The sequence below is a fragment of the Doryrhamphus excisus genome, chromosome 9 (genome assembly GCF_030265055.1).
Source record: "Doryrhamphus excisus isolate RoL2022-K1 chromosome 9, RoL_Dexc_1.0, whole genome shotgun sequence".
NCBI lineage: Eukaryota > Metazoa > Chordata > Actinopteri > Syngnathiformes > Syngnathidae > Doryrhamphus > Doryrhamphus excisus.
Genome location: NC_080474.1, coordinates 2373848 through 2393141, shown reverse-complemented (window position 1 = coordinate 2393141; position 19294 = coordinate 2373848). Strand labels below are relative to the sequence as shown.

Here is a 19294-nt window from a genome sequence, read left to right as displayed (position 1 = left end):
GGTCCCCTGCCGTCTGGATACCAGTCATGATCCTTAACTCCACTGAGGACCACCAGGGCCTGGATGGGAGACCCCATCGTGTACCCAATTGACAATCCAAAAAGAATATTATCCAGCTGATCCTCGCATGTTTGCTGTAAAAAAAAAAATGTCTGTCTTTCAATGGAAGGAAGGCAGAGACAAGCACCTTCACGATGAGGTGGATCTGTTGATGTTTTATTTTCTGATTAATAATAATGACACATCACTCATTAAAGACACCAAACAGTGTATGAAGTCGTGTATCATAAATTTATGACAGACTGTAGAAACTTTGAGACCACATTTTGAAGCATCATTTTTTATTTTGAAGCCCGAAACTGGATTTTCTTCATTCGATTCATTTGTATAAAATGTAACATTTCAAGAATAATTTCAAAATGGCACCTGCCAAACACAAAGTCACAACAGTCAACACCGGGCTGCTGATGCGGGTGTTGTTCCTACCGGGTGTAACTGGTATGGCAAAACCGGTCCCGCAGGTTTTGCAACCAAATGTATCTGATAGAAACTGTCAAACTGATACTGAACATCCTTTTGTAGATGAAGAAATGGTTGAACTTGTGAGTAAAAAATATTGCAGGTTTAGAACAACTCTTGAATATGCTGCCTTTGGAATAATGCAGACAAATCCATAGACAAGAAACTGCTGGATGACATCAAACAAAGATTAATGTGATCGACTCCGAAATAGAAATTAGCCACCTTTTTACTGAGTGTTGCCAGGCTGCAGTATATTCAGAGTGACAATATCTCGAACAGCTCTTCTAAACCAGGGATAGAACAAGGCATAGATCAACGGGTTCAAACAGGAGTTGAAATAAAAGACATTAATCACAAACTGTAGCAGTGAAGCAAATGACCCACCCATAAGAGTAACAATATAAAACGGACAGAAACACAGAAGAAAGACAAGGACCAGGACACCAAGAGTCCTGGCTGCTTTCATCTCGGATTTCTTTGCTTTAACTGAATATTGTATCGTGACTGATGTGACATGAGAACGCATGGCTCGGGCCTGAGACACGGCAACCACAAACACTCTCATGTACAGCGTGATGATGACGCTGAGAGGAAGTATGAAGGTCGCAACGACATCAACGAGTCCTGCGTTGTAGTCAATAACAACAATACACTCTCCATAGCAGGATTTATACTTCCCGGGATGAGTGAGTTGATCCTTCAAGATGATGCTACAGTAGAGGAGCGCAAGGAACCAACAGAGACAAACACAAAGCTGAACCCTTTTCACAGTGACTTTGGTGTTATAATGCAGAGGATCACAAATAGCCACATAACGGTCAGCTGATATCAGCACCATGTTTCCTACTGACACGGACGTCACAAAGTAAGACATATAGTTATACAACAAGCATACAACATCACCGAGAGTCCAACAAGATGTTTGACGTAGGATTTCGCCCGGCATCACCAGGAGGCCCACCAGACAGTCAGAGACAGCAAGAGAGAGCAGGAGGAGGTTGGTTGGAGTACGAAGCTGCCTGGAGACGAGAACAAAACTTATGTTCTTAGCGGACTAAAGAGTTGCAACCAAAACAAATCAATGTAGACAAATTAGAGTGAGGACACGTTGAGACACACATGGTACAGTGTAGAGTATAAATGTCCTGCAGTAGACTACATCGGGAAAAGCTCGCTGTGATCCATGAAAAAGAATATGTGCCTGAAATGGGAGATGGAGATGATGACCAGCAGGTTGAGAACCACAGTGACGACGCTGATGATGGCGAGTAGAACAGTCAAAAGAACACCTTCAGACCAATGAGATGTTGGCTTCCTGCAGGAGATGTTGGTGAGTTGTGGAAAGCAGAACTCTGATTGGTTCTCCATCATCAGGAAGAAAAGATGCGAAGCTGGAGCTCCGACAGAATCCGGATCTGAACTTCACTCTTATACAGTACTTCTCATTTGTGTATTCATGGATGTTCATTCCTCCCCCCAGTCAGTGACTCAATCTCATTGGTGGCCCAAATACTCAATGATTGTAAACACAACATTGTAATACATGACATACAATGTGTCCACTTAGTGGGCTGGGTGGGCGTTTCTCATCATCAGGCAGGTTGGGGAGGTGGTGGTGGTTGGCTGGAGTCAGGGTCCCCTGCCGTCTGGATACCAGTCATGATCCTTAACTCCACTGAGGACCACCAGGGCCTGGATGGGAGACCCCATCGTGTACCCAATTGATATTTTTTAAAGAGGCAGCATTTTTCTCAATAGACACTATGAAGATAAACTATGAAGGTTTTGTAAAAATAAATCCAATAAGAATATTATTAAGAAGTAACTCAGTTACTTTTTTTTGACAAGTAACTAGTAGCTATAACTAATTACGTTTTGAAAGTAACATGCCCAACACTGGGTATGAATGTGAGTGTGAATGGTTGTTTGTCCATATGTGCCCTGTGATTGGCTGGCCACCAGTAAATAATAATAACAACACCACTCCCTCACTTTATAGTTGATCTCTGTTTCATCGTTGACTCCGTATTTTTAGTCCAAAATACTGAAGAAACAAATGAAGTTATCCTCCCATTCCATGTGGAAGTGGTTGGTTTTTGGCTTCTTAAGACAGCTGGGATAGGCCCCAGCGAATTAATGAATATTGTCCACCCTGCACGGTGGAAAGTGGTTGGCGTGCAGGCCACACAGTCAGGAGATCGAGAAGACCTGCGTTCGATTCTCTGCTTTGGTATCTTGGCTTTGTACTTTTCCCCGGGTTTCCTCCTACAAATTGTCCATAGGTATGAATGTGAGTGTGAATGGTTGTTTGTCTATATGTGCCCTGTGATTGGCTGGCCACCAGTAAATAATAATAACAACATCACTCCCTCACTTTATAGTTGATTTCTGTTTCATGGTTGACTCTGCCGTATTTTCAGTCCAAAATACTGAAGAAACAAATAAAGTTATCCTCCCATTCCATGTGGAAGTGGTTGGTTTTTGGCTTCTTAAGACAGCTGGGATAGGCTCCAGCACCCCTGCGACCCTTGTGAGGATAAGTGGTAGAAAATGAATTCATGAATATTGTCCACCCTGCACGGTGGAAAGTGGTTGGCATGCAGGCCACACAGTCAGGAGATCGGGAAGACCTGTGTTCGATTCTCTGCTTTGGTATCTTGGCTTTGTACTTTTCCCCGGGTTTCCTCCTACAAATTGTCCATAGGTATGAATGTGAGTGTGAATGGTTGTTTGTCTATATGTGCCCTGTGATTGGCTGGCAACCAGTAAATAATAATAACAATAAAGTCGTCCCTCACAACATCATGGTTAGAACATCACTCCCTCACTTTATAGTTGATCTCTGTTTCATGGTTGACTCCGCCGTATTTTTAGTTCAAAATACTAAAGAAACAAATAAAGTTCTCCTCCCATTCCATGTGGAAGTGGTTGGTTTTAGGCTTCTTATATTGTCCACCTTGCACGGTAAAAAAAAAAAAGTGGTTAGCATGCAGGCCACACAGTCAGGAGATCGGGAAGACCTGTGTTTGAAATGATTTCACTGTGATTTATGGAGTGTTGTGGGGGTTCGTGTTCAGGTCAATGAAAATATTGATACTATCAAGAGGCAAATACAGAGCAGGGATTGTGGTGAAATTAAAAATAAAAACATTCCAAAAAGGGAAAATGTTTTTTTCACTCATTTGTAACTTATGCACTAAATAACACGGTACTGTATGACAAGTACTGTATGAAAGTACCCCGGTTGTGGTACAGTCACTTTTTGTCATTAAACTCATCCTGAAACTGAATCCCATTTTGGGTTGACATCACTCAAGGGTCATCACTCACATGAACGTGTGCCCGCTTCTTTTCCATAGCGTTATTTGCCCAGCGTCAGTCAGTTCTGCGGGCTAACGGCGGCACGCTCTCGGAGGACTTCGGTTCCCACCTGAACGCGCTACTGTACAACGATGACATCAGGCTGCAATCAGAGGTGTGAAGACGACACAATAACAATAACATTGCTGTGATTCCCAGCGGTTGTGTTGTTCTTTGTTACTTGTTTGTGTACAATGTCTAAATGAGGCTGACGTCAAAACGTTTTATTCCAAGACTGGCTGTGACCTTTGGTTGCATCATCGTGATTACTACCTTCCCGAAGGACTTTTTCATCATTTTTCATCGTTTTTCTTCATCATTTTTTTATTTGACCCTCGGTCAACCAGAGACCCAGGCCACATTTTCCCCATCTTTTTACATCTGTAGAGGACAAAAAAGTACACTCCCAATAATATCATAACAGATGAATATTTTCTATATTTTTTTTGCGCAGATCTCTCACCCAGCTTGAGTTCTAATAAAAAATACCAAACACTCTAAATATCCATTTGATTCAATAGCCACGTTTACATGGACCCAAATATTCCAATTCCATTCGGGTTATTTGCTCAAACGGAAAGAATGTAACCTTTGTATACACCTCATTCCCAAAGAAAAGTGCCAATCTCAATGAATATATAATTGGATTCCCGGGGGTGGAATATTCCTTTCCCCAATCCGATTGAGGTATCTTGTACCCGCTCAAACGGAAAGTTGTCAGGGTTCTTCTTCTTCTGTTGTTTATTGGCGGTTGGCAAGCAGCTTTGGCGTGCATTAGCGCCATCTGTGGAACAGAATCTAAACCCTTCTATACGCCATTCACAAGTCCACTTTTATTCAAAAAGGAACTATATATCTATATAAAACATGTGCCGAGCTTAATTACAAAATATTAGCAAGACTGAACTTTATCTTTTCCTGTTCCCAGGTGTGTTCTTTCGTTCTTTCAGCGCATGCTCAGATATGACGTAACACGCAGCTCGAGACGTTCTTCGATTTAAACAAAAATGGAGGCGAGCAATCGGCACTGGACTGCTGGGGAAAGTTTTGTTTCAAGACCGGACGAAGGAAAAACTGGAAATACGGAGTTATTCCAACAAGTGAAAGAAAAACTCGAGGAAGTCGGTATCACGTGATGTTGATGATTACGTTTTACTGGGCATGCCCTATTGACTGTTCTGGTTGATTATTATAGCGGCGCATGGAGACAAGAGATGGGAATATTCCTTTCCATGTATACCATTGCTTTCGGAAAGATCATTCGGAAAGAATCCATTCGGAAAGAGAGAAAACTCCTCATGTAAACGTGGCTACTGATGTCCGTGTTTTGGCATAGAAAAATACCTCAAATTATTTATTTTCCCAAATAATAAATGTTTGGCGGACTGGGGCTCGTTTTCAAAGATCAGGCTTAACTAAACATACCGTTAGTCATAAAATTAATTTTGATTATTTGTAGGGTGTTCAAAGTGACGTTGCTAGCGGTGTGAGAGCCATGGATAAAAAAACGGCGAACAAACCTTGACTAAGACTGTGAGGCCGCGCCGGGCGACTGATGCCACCATATGTGAATGGATTGTGGATGCTTGGGCTCGTGTATCTGCTTTAACTGTCGGAGCTTTCCGCAAAAACGGCATCATTGCTGAGCAGCCACCTGACAACATGACTGACTTCGACAATGATGAGAGGGAACCTGGCGAGTTAGATGACAAAATTGCAAAGATGTTCACTTCAGATGCAGAAGATGAGGACTTTGATGGATTTGTGGGAGAAAATCAATTAAAAAATACATTGAGTGTATTGTTAAATAGTAGAATAAAGTTCAACTACTGTTTTGCTTCTGTAGCTTTTTTGGTTCATTTGAGTGTTTGCCAATGAACCTCATGTATGGGTTAAGTACAGAAATAAACCCCGCAATAGAGACTGTCCCTTATAATGTGGTGTGCCTTATGGTGCGGAAATTACAGTACTATCTGACAAGACAAAGGTTCAACTTTACATTACATCTGGCGTAAAAGTAACCCAGCGTTTCAGAAAAAGAACATCATACCAAGGGTAAAATATGGTGGGTGTAGTGTGATGGTCTGGGAACAAATGGAACCATGAATTCTTCTGTCTACCAAGAAATCCTCAAGGAGAATGTCCGGCCATCTGTTGGTGACGTTGAGCTGAGACCAACTTTGGTTGTGCAGCAGGACAAAGATCCAAAACACACCAGCCAGTCCACCTCTGGATGGCTGAAGGAAAACAATATGAAGACTTTGGAGTGGTCTGGTCAAAGTCCTGACCTGAATCCTATTGAGATGAATGTGAATGAGAAGATGAGTGGGCCGAAAATCATCCAAGACAGGAGGAAGTTTGATGTGGAGGCTGGAGTACAGGAAGGAGTATTTTTTTTTTACTTTTCATGACTGAAACTTTGACCCAGTGGGTTTTGCTTGGGGGAGGTACCATGGGTTGGACCAAGACACTTGAACACATAAATCAGATGTACAACAGAGACTGTTTGTCTCTTCTTCTTCTTGATGATGGAGAAGGAGGACCGATTTGAGTTCTGCTTTCCACAACTCATCAACATCTCCTGCAGGAAGCCCACGTCTCATTGGTCTGATGGTGTTTTGCTAAATGTTGTCCTGGGCATCATCTGTATCTTCACTGTGGTTCTCAACTTGCTGGTCATCATCTCAATCTCCCACTTCAGGCATATATTTATATTATGTAACATTTTTATCAATCAATTCTTATTGTTGTGGTTGTTGTTGACTTTCATGTTCAGTCTCTTTCGTCCACTAAGGACATATGTTGTCTTCTTTATTTCTCCAGGCAGCTCCACACTCCCACCAACCTCCTCCTCCTCTCTCTCGCTGTCTCTGACTTTCTGGTGGGCCTCCTGGTATGGCCTGGTGAGATCTACAAGAGAACTTCCTGCTGGATTCTCGGTGATGTTTTTTGTTCTCTGTGGTTGTTCTTGGCCGTCACACTGACGTCTGCATCAGTAGGAAACATGGTGCTGATATCAGCTGACCGTTATGTGGCTATTTGTGATCCTCTGCATTATAACACCAAAGTCACTGTGAAAAGGGTTCAGCTTTGTGTTTGTCTCTGTTGGTTCTTTTCTCTCCTCCTGTGTAGCATCATCTTGAAAGAAGATCTGACTCATCCTGGAAAGGGTAATTCCTGCCATGGAGAGTGTTTTGTTAGTGTTGACTATGAAGGAGGGATTGTTGACCTTGTAATGGTCTTCATCCTTCCTCTCAGCATCATCGTTACTCTGTACACGAGAGTGTTTGTGGTTGCTGTGTCTCAGGCCCGAGCCATGCGTTCTCATGTTACATCAGTCAAACTACAACATCCAGTCTCTGTCAGAGCAAAAACATCAGAGTTGAAGGCAGCCAGGACTCTTGGTGTCCTGGTCCTTGTCTTTCTCATGTGTTTATGCCCAATTTACAGCATTTCTCTTGCGGGTGACAACAAAATGTATACATATGCACACTATGTTGTTTATCTATATTATTTCAACTCCTGTTTAAACCCGTTGATCTATGTCTTGTTCTATCCCTGGTTTAGAAGAGCTGTTAGACGGGTTGTCACTCTGCACATACTGCAGCCTGGCTCCTGGGGGGACAACATACTGTAAAGAAATGTGTTTTTATGTACTGTATGTAATACAAAACAAAATGTAACACGTCTTCATATATTTTGTGCATGAATATTAATCCAGCCAGTCTCCATGCACATGGAATAGACCGTATACCAAACACCATACCAAAAAGTTAGTGGAATTAAAGAACTGAAAGAATGAACGATGTTTCCAAAATGCCCTGAGAATTGATTTCACTGTGATTTATGGAGTGTTGTGGGGGTTCGTGTTCAGGACCCCTGAAATATCACATTTTTCACCTGGTCTGATGCACTTGTAAACTTTGGAGAGTTTTCATGCATGTTAAATCTCTTGAAATGTGATGTAACCCACAGAATAATAAAAATAATAACAAACTAACAAACTATTCCTTGGTGCTGGGGTCTTCATCATTGAGAAAAATCACAGCTGGTAAAATAGACAGACAGTAAGAACATTCATTCATTCATTCATTTTCTACCGCTTATCCTCACGAGGGTCGCGGGGGTGCTGGAGCCTATCCCAGCTGTCTTCGGGCGAGAGGCGGGGTACAACCTGGACTGCCCGAGTGTGGAATAGAACTCGGGTCTTCTAGCTTTGTGGCCTGTGCGCTAACCACTCGGTGTCCGTGCAGCCACATCCAAACAGGATGTTGGTGTAAACAGGGTGTTCAACGTCAAGTTGCGAGCAGTGTGAGAGCCATAGATATGGCGCCCTCTCCTCCACGTCGGGACACCACGCCCCCATCGTCCTCTCCTCCACGTTGGGACGCCACGCCCCCATCATCCCCTCCTCCACGTCGGGACACCACGCCCCCATCGTCCCCTCCTCCACGTCAGGACGCCACTCCCCCAGCGTCCTCTCCTCCACGTCAGTACGCCACTCCCCCATCGTCCCCTCCTCCACGTCAGGACGCCACGCCCCCATCGTCCTCTCCTCCACGTCGGGACGCCACGGCCCCATCGTCCTCTCCTCCACGTTGGGACGCCACGCCCCCATCGTCCCCTCCTCCACGTCGGGACACCACGCCCCCATCGTCCCCTCCTCCACGTCAGGACACCACGCCCCCATCGTCCCCTCCTCCACGTCGGGACACCACGCCCCCATCGTCCCCTCCTCCACGTCAGGACACCACGCCCCCATCGTCCCCTCCTCCACGTCAGGACGCCACTCCCCCAGCGTCCTCTCCTCCACGTCAGTACGCCACTCCCCCATCGTCCCCTCCTCCACGTCAGGATGCCACGCCCCCATCGTCCCCTCTTCCACGTCAGGTTGCCACGCCCCCATCGTCCCCTCTTCCACGTCAGGTTGCCACGCCCCCATTGTCCCCTCTTCCACGTCAGGATGCCACGCCCCCATCATCCCCTCCTCCACGTCAGGATACCACGCCCCCATCGTCCTCTCCTCCACGTCGGGACGCCACGCCCCCATCGTCCTCTCCTCCACGTCGGGACGCCACGCCTCCGGTGTCACCTCCTCCACGTCGGGCCGGGCTCCCTGGCCAGGCCCACCATCCTGGCCGCCCCCCAGAGGGGCCCATCTTTAGACTCAGCTGGGCCCCTCCTCCTTTGGCCCACTCACCCTCCTGTGTGGTACTGTCACGATGCAGGAGTTAGCCCCTGTGACAGTTCACTTAGTTTCCTTTCCTTAGTTCCTGGTTCACGCCCTTATTTTGTATTCACTTCCTGTGTTGCTCTGGTCTGCTTTCCGTTGCTTTGCATTATCTCCCGCACCTGTTTCCCATTTTCAGTGATGCCTATTTAGTTCAGGTGTCCTTTGGTTGTTGGATCATTGTCGTTTTCTTGTTTGTACGTGTTAGTCATCTTGCTGCCTTGCATCCGCCAATAAAGACACTTTTACCTGCCTTTTGCGTCCTCATCTCTGCATCCTGGGTTTTGCACCATTTGCCTTATGGTGCGGAAATTACAGTACTATCTGACAAGACAAAGGTTGACTTTACATTGCATCTGGCGTAAAAGTAACCAAGCGTTTCAGAAAAAGAACATCATACTAAGGGTAAAATATGGTGGGTGTAGTGTGATGGTCTGGGAACAAATGGAACCATGAATTCTTCTGTCTACCAAGAAATCCTGAAGGAGAATGTCCGGCCATCTGTTGGTGACCTTGAGCTGAAACCAACTTTGGTTGTGCAGCAGGACAAAGATCCAAAACACACCAGCCAGTCCACCTCTGGATGGCTGAAGGAAAACAATATGAAGACTTTGGAGTGGTCTGGTCAAAGTCCTGACCTGAATCCTATTGAGATGAATGTGAATGAGAAGATGAGTGGGCCGAAAATCCTCCAAGACAGGAGGAAGTTTGTTGTGGAGGCTGAAGTAGAGGAAGGAGTATTTTTTTTTTTTTTACTTTTCATGACTGAAACTTTGACCCAGTGGGTTTTGCTTGGGGGAGGTACCATGGGTTGGACCAAGACACTTGAACACATAAATCAGATGTACAACAGAGACTGTTTGTCTCTTCTTCTTCTTGATGATGGAGAAGGAGGACCGATTAGAGTTCTGCTTTCCACAACTCATCAACATCTCCTGCAGGAAGCCCACGTCTCATTGGTCTGATGGTGTTTTGCTAAATGTTGTCCTGGGCATCATCTGTATCTTCACTGTGGTTCTCAACTTGCTGGTCATCATCTCAATCTCCCACTTCAGGCATATATTTATATTATGTAACATTTTTATCAATCAATTCTTATTGTTGTGGTTGTTGTTGACTTTCATGTTCAGTCTCTTTCGTCCACTAAGGACATATGTTGTCTTCTTTATTTCTCCAGGCAGCTCCACACTCCCACCAACCTCCTCCTCCTCTCTCTCGCTGTCTCTGACTTTCTGGTGGGCCTCCTGGTAACACCTGTTCATATCTACAGACGAACATCCTGCTGGACTCTTGGTGATGTTTTTTGTTCCCTGTGGTTCTACATAACATTCCTAGTGACGTGTGCATCAGTAGGAAACATGGTGCTGATATCAGCTGACCGTTATGTGGCTATTTGTGATCCTCTGCATTATAACACCAAAGTCACTGTGAAAAGGGTTCAGCTTTGTGTTTGTCTCTGTTGGTTCTTTTCTCTCCTCCTGTGTAGCATCATCTTGAAAGATGGTCTGACTCATCCTGGAAAGGCTAATTCCTGCTATGGAGAGTGTTTTCCTGGGGTTGATTTTGAAGGAGGGCTTGTTGACCTTATAATGGTCTTCATTCTTCCTTTCAGCATCATCGTTACTCTGTACACGAGAGTGTTTGTGGTTGCTGTGTCTCAGGCCCGAGCCATGCGTTCTCATGTTACATCAGTCAAACTACAACATCCAGTCTCTGTCAGAGCAAAAACATCAGAGTTGAAGGCAGCCAGGACTCTTGGTGTCCTGGTCCTTGTCTTTCTCATGTGTCTCTGTCCATATTACAGCGTTTCTCTCGCAGGTGACAACAAAATAATATCTTCATTTGCCAACTATGCTCCTCATCTATATGATCTAAACTCCTGTTTAAACCCGTTGATCTATGTCTTGTTCTATCCCTGGTTTAGAAGAGCTGTTAGACGGGTTGTCACTCTGCACATACTGCAGCCTGGCTCCTGGGGGGACAACATACTGTAAAGAAAAGTACATTCAAGCAATGTTACAGCATCTTTCCTACTGTGTTAATACTCTTATATACTTAATAAATATGAAATATGAGAAAAAGTATGGAGCCATAGTGATGTGTTCTATTTTACAATAGAGGACACAGTTGATATGAAAACCATAAGAGTTCTTCATCCACATAAAGACCGCAGTGTTAAGTGTCACTCACTGTCAATAATTGAATATCATGACATATATTAACTTAGGTCAATGTAAGACATGACACATAGAATGATATAAAATATCTTCCCAACTCAGTCATTCCCAACTCATGGCTACCAGTGATACTATGTGTGGCTGATCCTGCATCAGCTGATCCTGTATCAGCATGACGATGCTTGATCGCCTCAGCCGCAATTTGAGGATGTCTTCCTTTAATGGTCCTCCACCATCTTTGCACTTGAACAACGGACCTCCAAACTTCATAATGTCCCGCTAGCTGGCCACATTCCAGACCTTTTTGCAGGGATTTCAAATTAAAATAATAAAAATAACCTCAATTTAATTTGCATACTTCATAAAAAATACACAAAACTGAGAAAAATATGATGAATAAATTTTTCTTTAAAAATAAGGACTTGTTGTTGTTTGTCTATATGTGCCCTGTGATTGGCTGGCCACCAGTCCAGGGTGTACGCCGCCTCTCTAGTACATACACACAGTATAATATGCTGCACGGAAACGTGCCGAAATTTTAAAACGGCTACATAGCCTCTATGCTAACATTAGCATGCTAAAATTCAATGTAACACCCAGCATGGTCGAGCTAAGTGTCTGTGACTTTGTTGGAAAGCGCATACTAACTACTAGATACTTCCATGCCCGTACTATCCACACTCCATACTGCATACCCAATCCATCAGACAGTATGCAAAGCCTTTACACTACAGCGTACTACATGATAACCCACAATGCATTGCACTTCTACCCGAGTCTAAATCGACAGGCTGAAGCTGATTTCACTTTAGCTCTAAACTCTTTAAATACATAACTTTATTGAGATTTTATTTTAGATCATGCGAGAAAGCGGCTGTTTAGATCCCGAGTGTGACATTTATTTGTCCAAATACCAACCGTTTACAATTTTGTTCCGACGAATTCGGCAAAATTTAAGCTAGCCGAAGTGAGCAACTCACTTTTGGTTATTTTCACAAAATAAAACACCCCTTACTTTTCTCATAGAAAAAACCATAGTGATAAATCACTGCTTTTACTTTGAAAACAAGAAGCAAACCAACTTGTAATATATCCTGTTTGACACCGCCATTTTGTCCATCCTGCTGCTCAGTGTTCAGCCAACGTATATTTTTTTCGTGGTGACATCACGTCGCGTTGCATTCTGGGTAATTTGGGTATTTGGGTATCAATCAATTCTTATTGTTGTGGTTGTTGTTGACTTTCATGTTCAGTCTCTTTCGTCCACTAAGGACATATGTTGTCTTCTTTATTTCTCCAGGCAGCTCCACACTCCCACCAACCTCCTCCTCCTCTCTCTCGCTGTCTCTGACTTTCTGGTGGGCCTCCTGGTAACACCTAGTGGGATCTACATGAGAACTTCCTGCTGGACTCTTGGTGATGTTTTTTGTACTCTGCTGTTCTACATAACATTCCTAGTGACGTCGGTCTCAGTAGGAAACATGGTGCTGATATCAGCTGACCGTTATGTGGCTATTTGTGATCCTCTGCATTATAACACCAAAGTCACTGTGAAAAGGGTTCAGCTTTGTGTTTGTCTCTGTTGGTTCTTTTCTCTCCTCCTTTGTAGCATCATCTTGAAAGATGCTCTGACTCATCCTGGAAAGGCTAATTCCTGCTATGGAGAGTGTGAAATCAGCATTTACTTTGAAGGAGGGATTGTTGACCTAGTTATGACCTTCCTCCTTCCTCTCAGCATCATCGTTACGCTGTACACGAGAGTGTTTGTGGTTGCTGTGTCTCAGGCCCGAGCCATGCGTTCTCATGTTACATCAGTCAAACTACAACATCCAGTCTCTGTCAGAGCAAAAACATCAGAGTTGAAGGCAGCCAGGACTCTTGGTGTCCTGGTCCTGGTCTTTCTCATGTGTCTCTGTCCATATTACAGCGTTTCTCTCGCAGCTTACAACAATATGATATCTTCATTTACCCGCTATGCTCCTTATCTTTTTGATCTAAACTCCTGTTTAAACCCGTTGATCTATGCCTTGTTCTATCCCTGGTTTAGAAGAGCTGTTAGACACATTGTCACTCTGCACATACTGCAGCCTGGCTCCAGGGGGGACAACATACTGTAAAGAAAATGACCGAAATAATAATAATAATAAATAGCTTATTTGCTTCATTGTTAGTTATTGAAATGCCCGATAAAGGACATATTTAATGTGTTTCTAACCATAATAGTCCTTTATTCACATCATGGTCCATGTGACAGCAGTGTTGAAGTGGTGCGCATTACCACGGTGGGTGAGGCAGCATTTAGCCACTATGGCCCCCCCACCTGTGGAACAGCCTGCTGGAGAGCCTCAGGACTGCGGAGACTGTTGATATTTTTAAAAGAAGATTAAAGACGCACCTTTTTAATCAGGCTTTTAACTAATATTGTTAAGCTTTTATTATGTTTTTATCCTTTCAGTCCGATTTTATGTTCTTATTCTTCAGCTTTTAACTCCAGTGTTTTGTTTTTATCTTGTTAGTCCTATTTTATGCTTTTAACTCCAGTGTTTTGTTTTTATCTTGTTAGTCCTATTTTATGCTTTTAACTCCAGTGTTTTGTTTTTATCTTTTTAGTCATATTTTCTGCTCTTGGTCTTCAGTTTTTTAACTCCAGTGTTATGTTTTATCTTTTAGTCCTATTTTATGCTCTTAGTCTTTAGCTTCTAACTCCAGTGTTTCCTCAGGGGGGTCCTCCACACTGGGAGCTGTTCGGGTATGCTGAGGGGGTGCCATCCTTGGGTCCCTTCGACACGGCCGGTTGGGGGTTCCTCCCCTTAATGTGGGGGTCCGCCCGTCTAACGGAGTCGGGGGGCCCGGGTGCTGGTCCTCCGATGGCACGGCCTGCAGCTCCTCCCAGTGTGGACGGCCCCAAAGGTGGCGTTGCCTTGTTCCTCAGTACCATGCCATGTCTCCCTACTGTGTGTGATTGTGTGCTTGCGTGTGTGTGTGCGTGTGTGGGTCTAGTATGGAGGGTGGGAAGGAGGGGCTTTCTTTTTGCTTCATTGTTTTCCTTTTTAATTGTGGAAATTGTTTTAATTCTGGAAAGCACTTTGTGTTGCATCTCCTTGCAGGAAAAGTGCTATATAAATAAAGTTGATTTGATTTGATTTGATTAGCAACCATTCATTACCAAGTCCACTAACTTCAATGTAAGACATAACGCTTAGAGTGCTATATTCAACAAATAAGCATATTTATAAAAATACAGTTTGTCCGACATGGCTGCAATGTCTCAGCCAGGTATTTTTTTTTGTTTGAAATGTTTTTTTTTCAAAAATAGGACTTGAAAAAGAGAGGTCTTCTCATATTCAGGTAAATATGGTATTTATTTCTGACCCTATTACTGAAAATGGAGTATTGCAACTGTATATTTGTCATTTGTAAATAAAGCCAAAAATTGTAACAATGCTGTTGTCTTTGTTTTAATGCTGCATATCCAAATCCAAGACCACATAAAACTTGACTGCAAATTGTTAGTATCACTAACAATGGGCAAATGTGTGAGTTCATCACTATTGTTCATTTACTTTATAGTAATGTTTCAGTTTATGAATTTATTAGCAATGGCCTTTTCTGTATGTGGAAAGGATCCGCTTTATGCATTCCCACATAGTATCAACATTCGGGAGCAAGTATGAGGTGAAAGAAAAAGGGGGGAAAATACATCCAAATACATCCATACAGCCCTCTTTGCAGTCTGTGCGTTCAATGACCGTCGATAAAGTAGGACAAATTGCAAATCGCATTAAACATTCAAAAACTGTGGAAAAAGTGAAGAATGTTGTAATAAAATAATATTAACTGTAATATAATGATTAATTTCTATGTATTGCATAGATGCAAACATGCGTATATGCATGTTTTAGCTGTGTATAAACCAATCAATGTTGTATTTTAATGTGTCTTTTACCCTGTTTACTTGCTTTTATTCAACTTCATTTTTCTGGAAAGCGTCTTTGAGTATTTTGAAAAGTGCTATACAAATAAAATGTATTATTATTATTATTATTATTATTATTATTATTTAGGCATATCTTTAATAATAATCCTTTCTGAATGTTCCTAAATAGGCTTTTTTCTAACAAACATTTCGAATTTAGAACCAGTATCATGAATAAACAAATCTTATTTTGAGTTGACACAAACATGAGCTTAAGAGCTAATATGCTAATCATAAAGAGAAATAGTATGACAAAAATATGCTTGCTGACTGGATTTCTTTATATAATGGCCCAAAGCCCCTTATATATATATATATATATATATATATATATATATATATATAGATGGTGATTGAAAAGTTCTTTATATAATGGCCCAAAGCCCCTTATATATATATATATATATATATATATATATATATATATATATATATATATATATATATATATATATATATATATATATATATATATATATATAGATGGTGATTGAAAAGTAAGTCCTTATTTTTAAATAAAAAAAAATATTTATTCATGATTTCCTCGTTTTTTGTGTATGTTTCATGAAGTATGCAAATTAAATTGAGTTTATTTTATTATTTTGTTTGGAAATTGAAATCCCTACAAAAAGGTCTGGAATGTGGCCAGCTAGCGGGACATTACGAAGTTTGGAGGTCCGTTGTTCAAGTGCAAAGATGGTGGAGGACCATTAAAGGAGGACATCCTCAAATTGCGGCTGAGGCGATCAAGCATCGTCATGCTGATACAGGATCAGCTGATGCAGGATCAGCCACACATAGTATCACTGGTAGCCATGAGTTGGGAATGACAAGTTTTAGAACACTCCAATATCCCTGGAGGACAAACCCACAGTACAGTTTGAAGTGTGAAGATGATAAGAAGATATTTTATATCATTCTATGTGTCATGTCTTACATTGACCTAAGTTAATATATGTCATGATATTCAATTATTGACAATGAGTGACACTTAACACTGCGGTCTTTATGTGGATGAAGAACTCTTATGGTTTTCATATCAACTGTGTCCTCTATTGTAAAATAGAACACATCACTATTCACATCCATATCACATCACATATTTCATATTTATTAAGTATATAATAGTACACAGTAGGAAAGATGCTGTAACATTGCTTAAATGTACTTTTCTTTACAGTATGTTGCCCCCCCGGGAGCCAGGCTGCAGTATGTGCAGAGTGACAACCCGTCTAACAGCTCTTCTAAACCAGGGATAGAACAAGACATAGATCAACGGGTTTAAACAGGAGTTGAAATTATATAGATAAATGGCATGGTTTGCAAATGTAGACATTTGATTGTCGCCTGCAAGAGAAACAATGTAAATTGGGGATAAACACACGATAAAGACAAGGACCAGGACACCAAGAGTCCTGGCTGCCTTCAACTCTGATGTTTTTGCTCTGACAGAGACTGGATGTTGTAGTTTGACTGATGTAACATGAGAACGCATGGCTCGGGCCTGAGACACAGCAACCACAAACACTCTCATGTACAGAGTAACGATGATGCCCAGAGGAAGGATGAAGACCATTACAAGGTCAACAATCCCTCCTTCAAAGTCAATGCCAATAACACACTCTCCATAGCAGGAATTAGCCTTTCCAGGATGAGTCAGACCATCTTTCAAGATGATGCTACACAGGAGGAGAGAAAAGAACCAACAGAGACAAACACAAAGCTGAACCCTTTTCACAGTGACTTTGGTGTTATACTGCAGAGGATCACAAATAGCCACATAACGGTCAGCTGATATCAGCACCATGTTTCCTACTGATGCACACGTCAGTACGAATGTTATGTAGAACCACAGGGAACAAAGAATATCACCAAGACTCCAGCAGGATGTTCTCATGTAGATATGAACAGGAGTTACCAGGAGGCCCACCAGAAAGTCAGAGACGGCGAGAGAGAGGAGGAGGAGGTTGGTGGCAGTGTGGAGCTGCCTGGAGAAATAAAGAAGACAACATAATAATTAATAATAATAATAATTAAAATAAACATAATATAAATATATGCCTGAAGTGGGAGATTGAGATGATGACCAGCAAGTTGAGAACCACAGTGAAGATACAGATGATGCCCAGGACAACATTTAGCAAAACACCATCAGACCAATGAGACGTGGGCTTCCTGCAGGAGATGTTGATGAGTTGTGGAAAGCAGAACTCTAATCGGTCCTCCTTCTCCATCATCAAGAAGAAGAAGAGACAAACAGTCTCTGTTGTACATCTGATTTATGTGTTCAAGTGTCTTGGTCCAACCCATGGTACCTCCCCCAAGCAAAACCTACTGGCTCAAAGTTTCAGCCTGAGTCATGACAAGTTTTGTACCCTTAAGATGTTCAACATTTCAATGAGCTTAGCCAAATTGAATCTCATCCTGTTTGGAATGTTGTCATACTATTCAATAAAAACATCAGCCAGGGCCAAATACCTTCAGAGGGTAAGACAGATCTTGAAATGTCACCTGACAATGCAAGCTGACTCATAAATACACTAGTGTGCTTCTAGTGTTCTTCACTGCTCCTTCTTTCAGTTTTGACTTCACTACGGATGAATAAATAAATATGATCAGCTTCTCAGTAGAATTTCAAATCGGAAGAAGCTGGGCGACAAATTCTGCCCCCCCAGTGGGGGCATGCCAGAAAATAATTTTAGTGTGAATAAACAGAAAATAAATGGTATCAACCTGTGGTCTTCAAGTTTTGATCATCTGATGAACAGCTTGTTTCACTTAAAAAAAGGAATTAATGCTTTTCTTTGGGCTCACTTATATTACTTTATACTTTATAAGTACACACATACAGAAACACTTATTGTTGTCATGCTAAGAGGTAGAATGCTAACATTATCATCTTAGCATTAGCATACTGTATTTGTAGCATTTTCATTTGTTTTAACATTGGCAATCACTTGGAGCTACCATGTTTGGTTTCACGTGCTAATGTTAGCATTGCTAACATACTAACATTGTCGTATTTTAGCTGTTTTCATGAGTCGAAACCTGTATAAATACTTAATGCTATCATGTCAGCGCTAGCATGGTAATATTAGCATTGCAGCATTTGTCTATATCTTCGTAAGTATTACTACACGCAGGCTGTGTTTGAAACCGCATACTTACCTACTACTCATGCTAACTTTGTGAGTATGCAGTGTATCTACACTGGCAGTATGCAAGTTTTTAGTATGTGAGAAGTTCCCGGATGCGTACTGCATTCGCTAGAAATGTTGAGCATGTATCATCAGCTTACTACTCATACCCAAATTACCCAGGATGCAACACGATGTGACGTCACCACGAAAAAATAAACGTTGGCTAAAACTGAGCAAAAGGATGGACAAAATGGCGGTGTCAAACAGGATATATTACAAGTTGGTTTGCTTCTTGTTTTCAAAGTAAAAGCAGTGATTTATCACTATGTTTTTTTGTATGAGAAAAGTAAGACGGTGTTTTATTTTGTGAAAATAACCAAAAGTGCGTTGCTCACTTTGGCTAGCTTAAATTTTGCCAAATTCGTCGGAACAAAATTGTAAACGGTTGGTATTTGGACAAATAAATGTCACACTCGGGATCTAAACGGCCACTTTCTCGCCTGATTTAAAATAAAATCTCAATAAAGTTATGTATTTAAAGAGTTTAGAGCTAAAGTGAAATCAGCTTCAGCCTGTCGATTTAGACTCGGGTAGGAGTGCAATGCATTGTGGGTTATCATGTAGTACGCTGTAGTGTAAAGGCTTTGCATACTGTCTGATGGATTGGGTATGCAGTATGGAGTGTGGATAGTACGGGCATGGAAGTATCTAGTAGTTAGTATGCGCTTTCCAACACAGCCGCAGACACTTAGCTCGACCATGCTGGGTGTTACATTTAATTTAGCATGCTAATGTTAGCATAAGTATCATAAGCACAGACTTATCAAAACACTTGGTGCTTTCGTCACATCCCTTTTAAATTTCAGTAGTTTCCATGCAGCATATTATA

The 19294-nt window shown here is 42.0% G+C and overlaps 6 protein-coding genes across 8 annotated transcripts; 4 read left to right on the top strand and 2 right to left on the bottom strand.

Moving 5' to 3' along the window:
- Positions 1 to 748: 748 nt before the first annotated feature.
- Positions 749 to 1893, bottom strand: LOC131135753 (trace amine-associated receptor 13c-like). Its single transcript, XM_058082016.1, has 2 exons — positions 1724 to 1893; positions 749 to 1541 (listed from the first exon to the last, which is right to left on the bottom strand). The coding sequence occupies exons 1-2, from the start codon at positions 1891 to 1893 to the stop codon at positions 749 to 751; spliced, it is 963 nt and encodes a 320-aa protein (XP_057937999.1).
- Positions 1894 to 6407: 4514 nt separating this feature from the next.
- On the top strand, positions 6408 to 7877 carry LOC131135749 (trace amine-associated receptor 13c-like). Its single transcript, XM_058082007.1, has 2 exons — positions 6408 to 6583; positions 6706 to 7877. Exons 1-2 carry the CDS (start codon positions 6408 to 6410, stop codon positions 7517 to 7519), a joined length of 990 nt encoding a protein of 329 aa, XP_057937990.1. The 3' UTR covers positions 7520 to 7877.
- Positions 7878 to 8208: 331 nt separating this feature from the next.
- On the top strand, positions 8209 to 9117 carry LOC131135924 (uncharacterized). The gene has a single exon (XM_058082345.1). It carries the CDS (start codon positions 8209 to 8211, stop codon positions 9115 to 9117), a length of 909 nt encoding a protein of 302 aa, XP_057938328.1.
- Positions 9118 to 9903: 786 nt separating this feature from the next.
- On the top strand, positions 9904 to 11106 carry LOC131135742 (trace amine-associated receptor 13c-like). The gene is made up of 2 exons (XM_058082001.1): positions 9904 to 10167; positions 10290 to 11106. Exons 1-2 carry the CDS (start codon positions 9992 to 9994, stop codon positions 11104 to 11106), a joined length of 993 nt encoding a protein of 330 aa, XP_057937984.1. The 5' UTR covers positions 9904 to 9991.
- A 355-nt stretch (positions 11107 to 11461) lies between these two features.
- On the top strand, positions 11462 to 14703 carry LOC131135923 (trace amine-associated receptor 13c-like). Its single transcript, XM_058082344.1, has 2 exons — positions 11462 to 11562; positions 12422 to 14703. Exons 1-2 carry the CDS (start codon positions 11462 to 11464, stop codon positions 13404 to 13406), a joined length of 1086 nt encoding a protein of 361 aa, XP_057938327.1. The 3' UTR covers positions 13407 to 14703.
- Positions 14704 to 16355: 1652 nt separating this feature from the next.
- LOC131135755 (trace amine-associated receptor 13c-like) lies at positions 16356 to 18647 on the bottom strand. 3 transcript variants are annotated; one of them, XM_058082020.1, is made up of 2 exons: positions 18434 to 18647; positions 16356 to 17253 (listed from the first exon to the last, which is right to left on the bottom strand). In XM_058082020.1, the coding sequence occupies exons 1-2, from the start codon at positions 18526 to 18528 to the stop codon at positions 16440 to 16442; spliced, it is 909 nt and encodes a 302-aa protein (XP_057938003.1). In that variant the 5' UTR covers positions 18529 to 18647; the 3' UTR covers positions 16356 to 16439. The 3 variants fall into 3 exon arrangements, with proteins under 3 accessions (XP_057938003.1, XP_057938005.1, XP_057938004.1); XM_058082022.1 differs by lacking the exon at positions 18434 to 18647 and adding an exon at positions 17327 to 17746; XM_058082021.1 differs by lacking the exon at positions 18434 to 18647 and adding an exon at positions 17353 to 17746.
- Between the last annotated feature and the right edge of the window lie 647 nt (positions 18648 to 19294).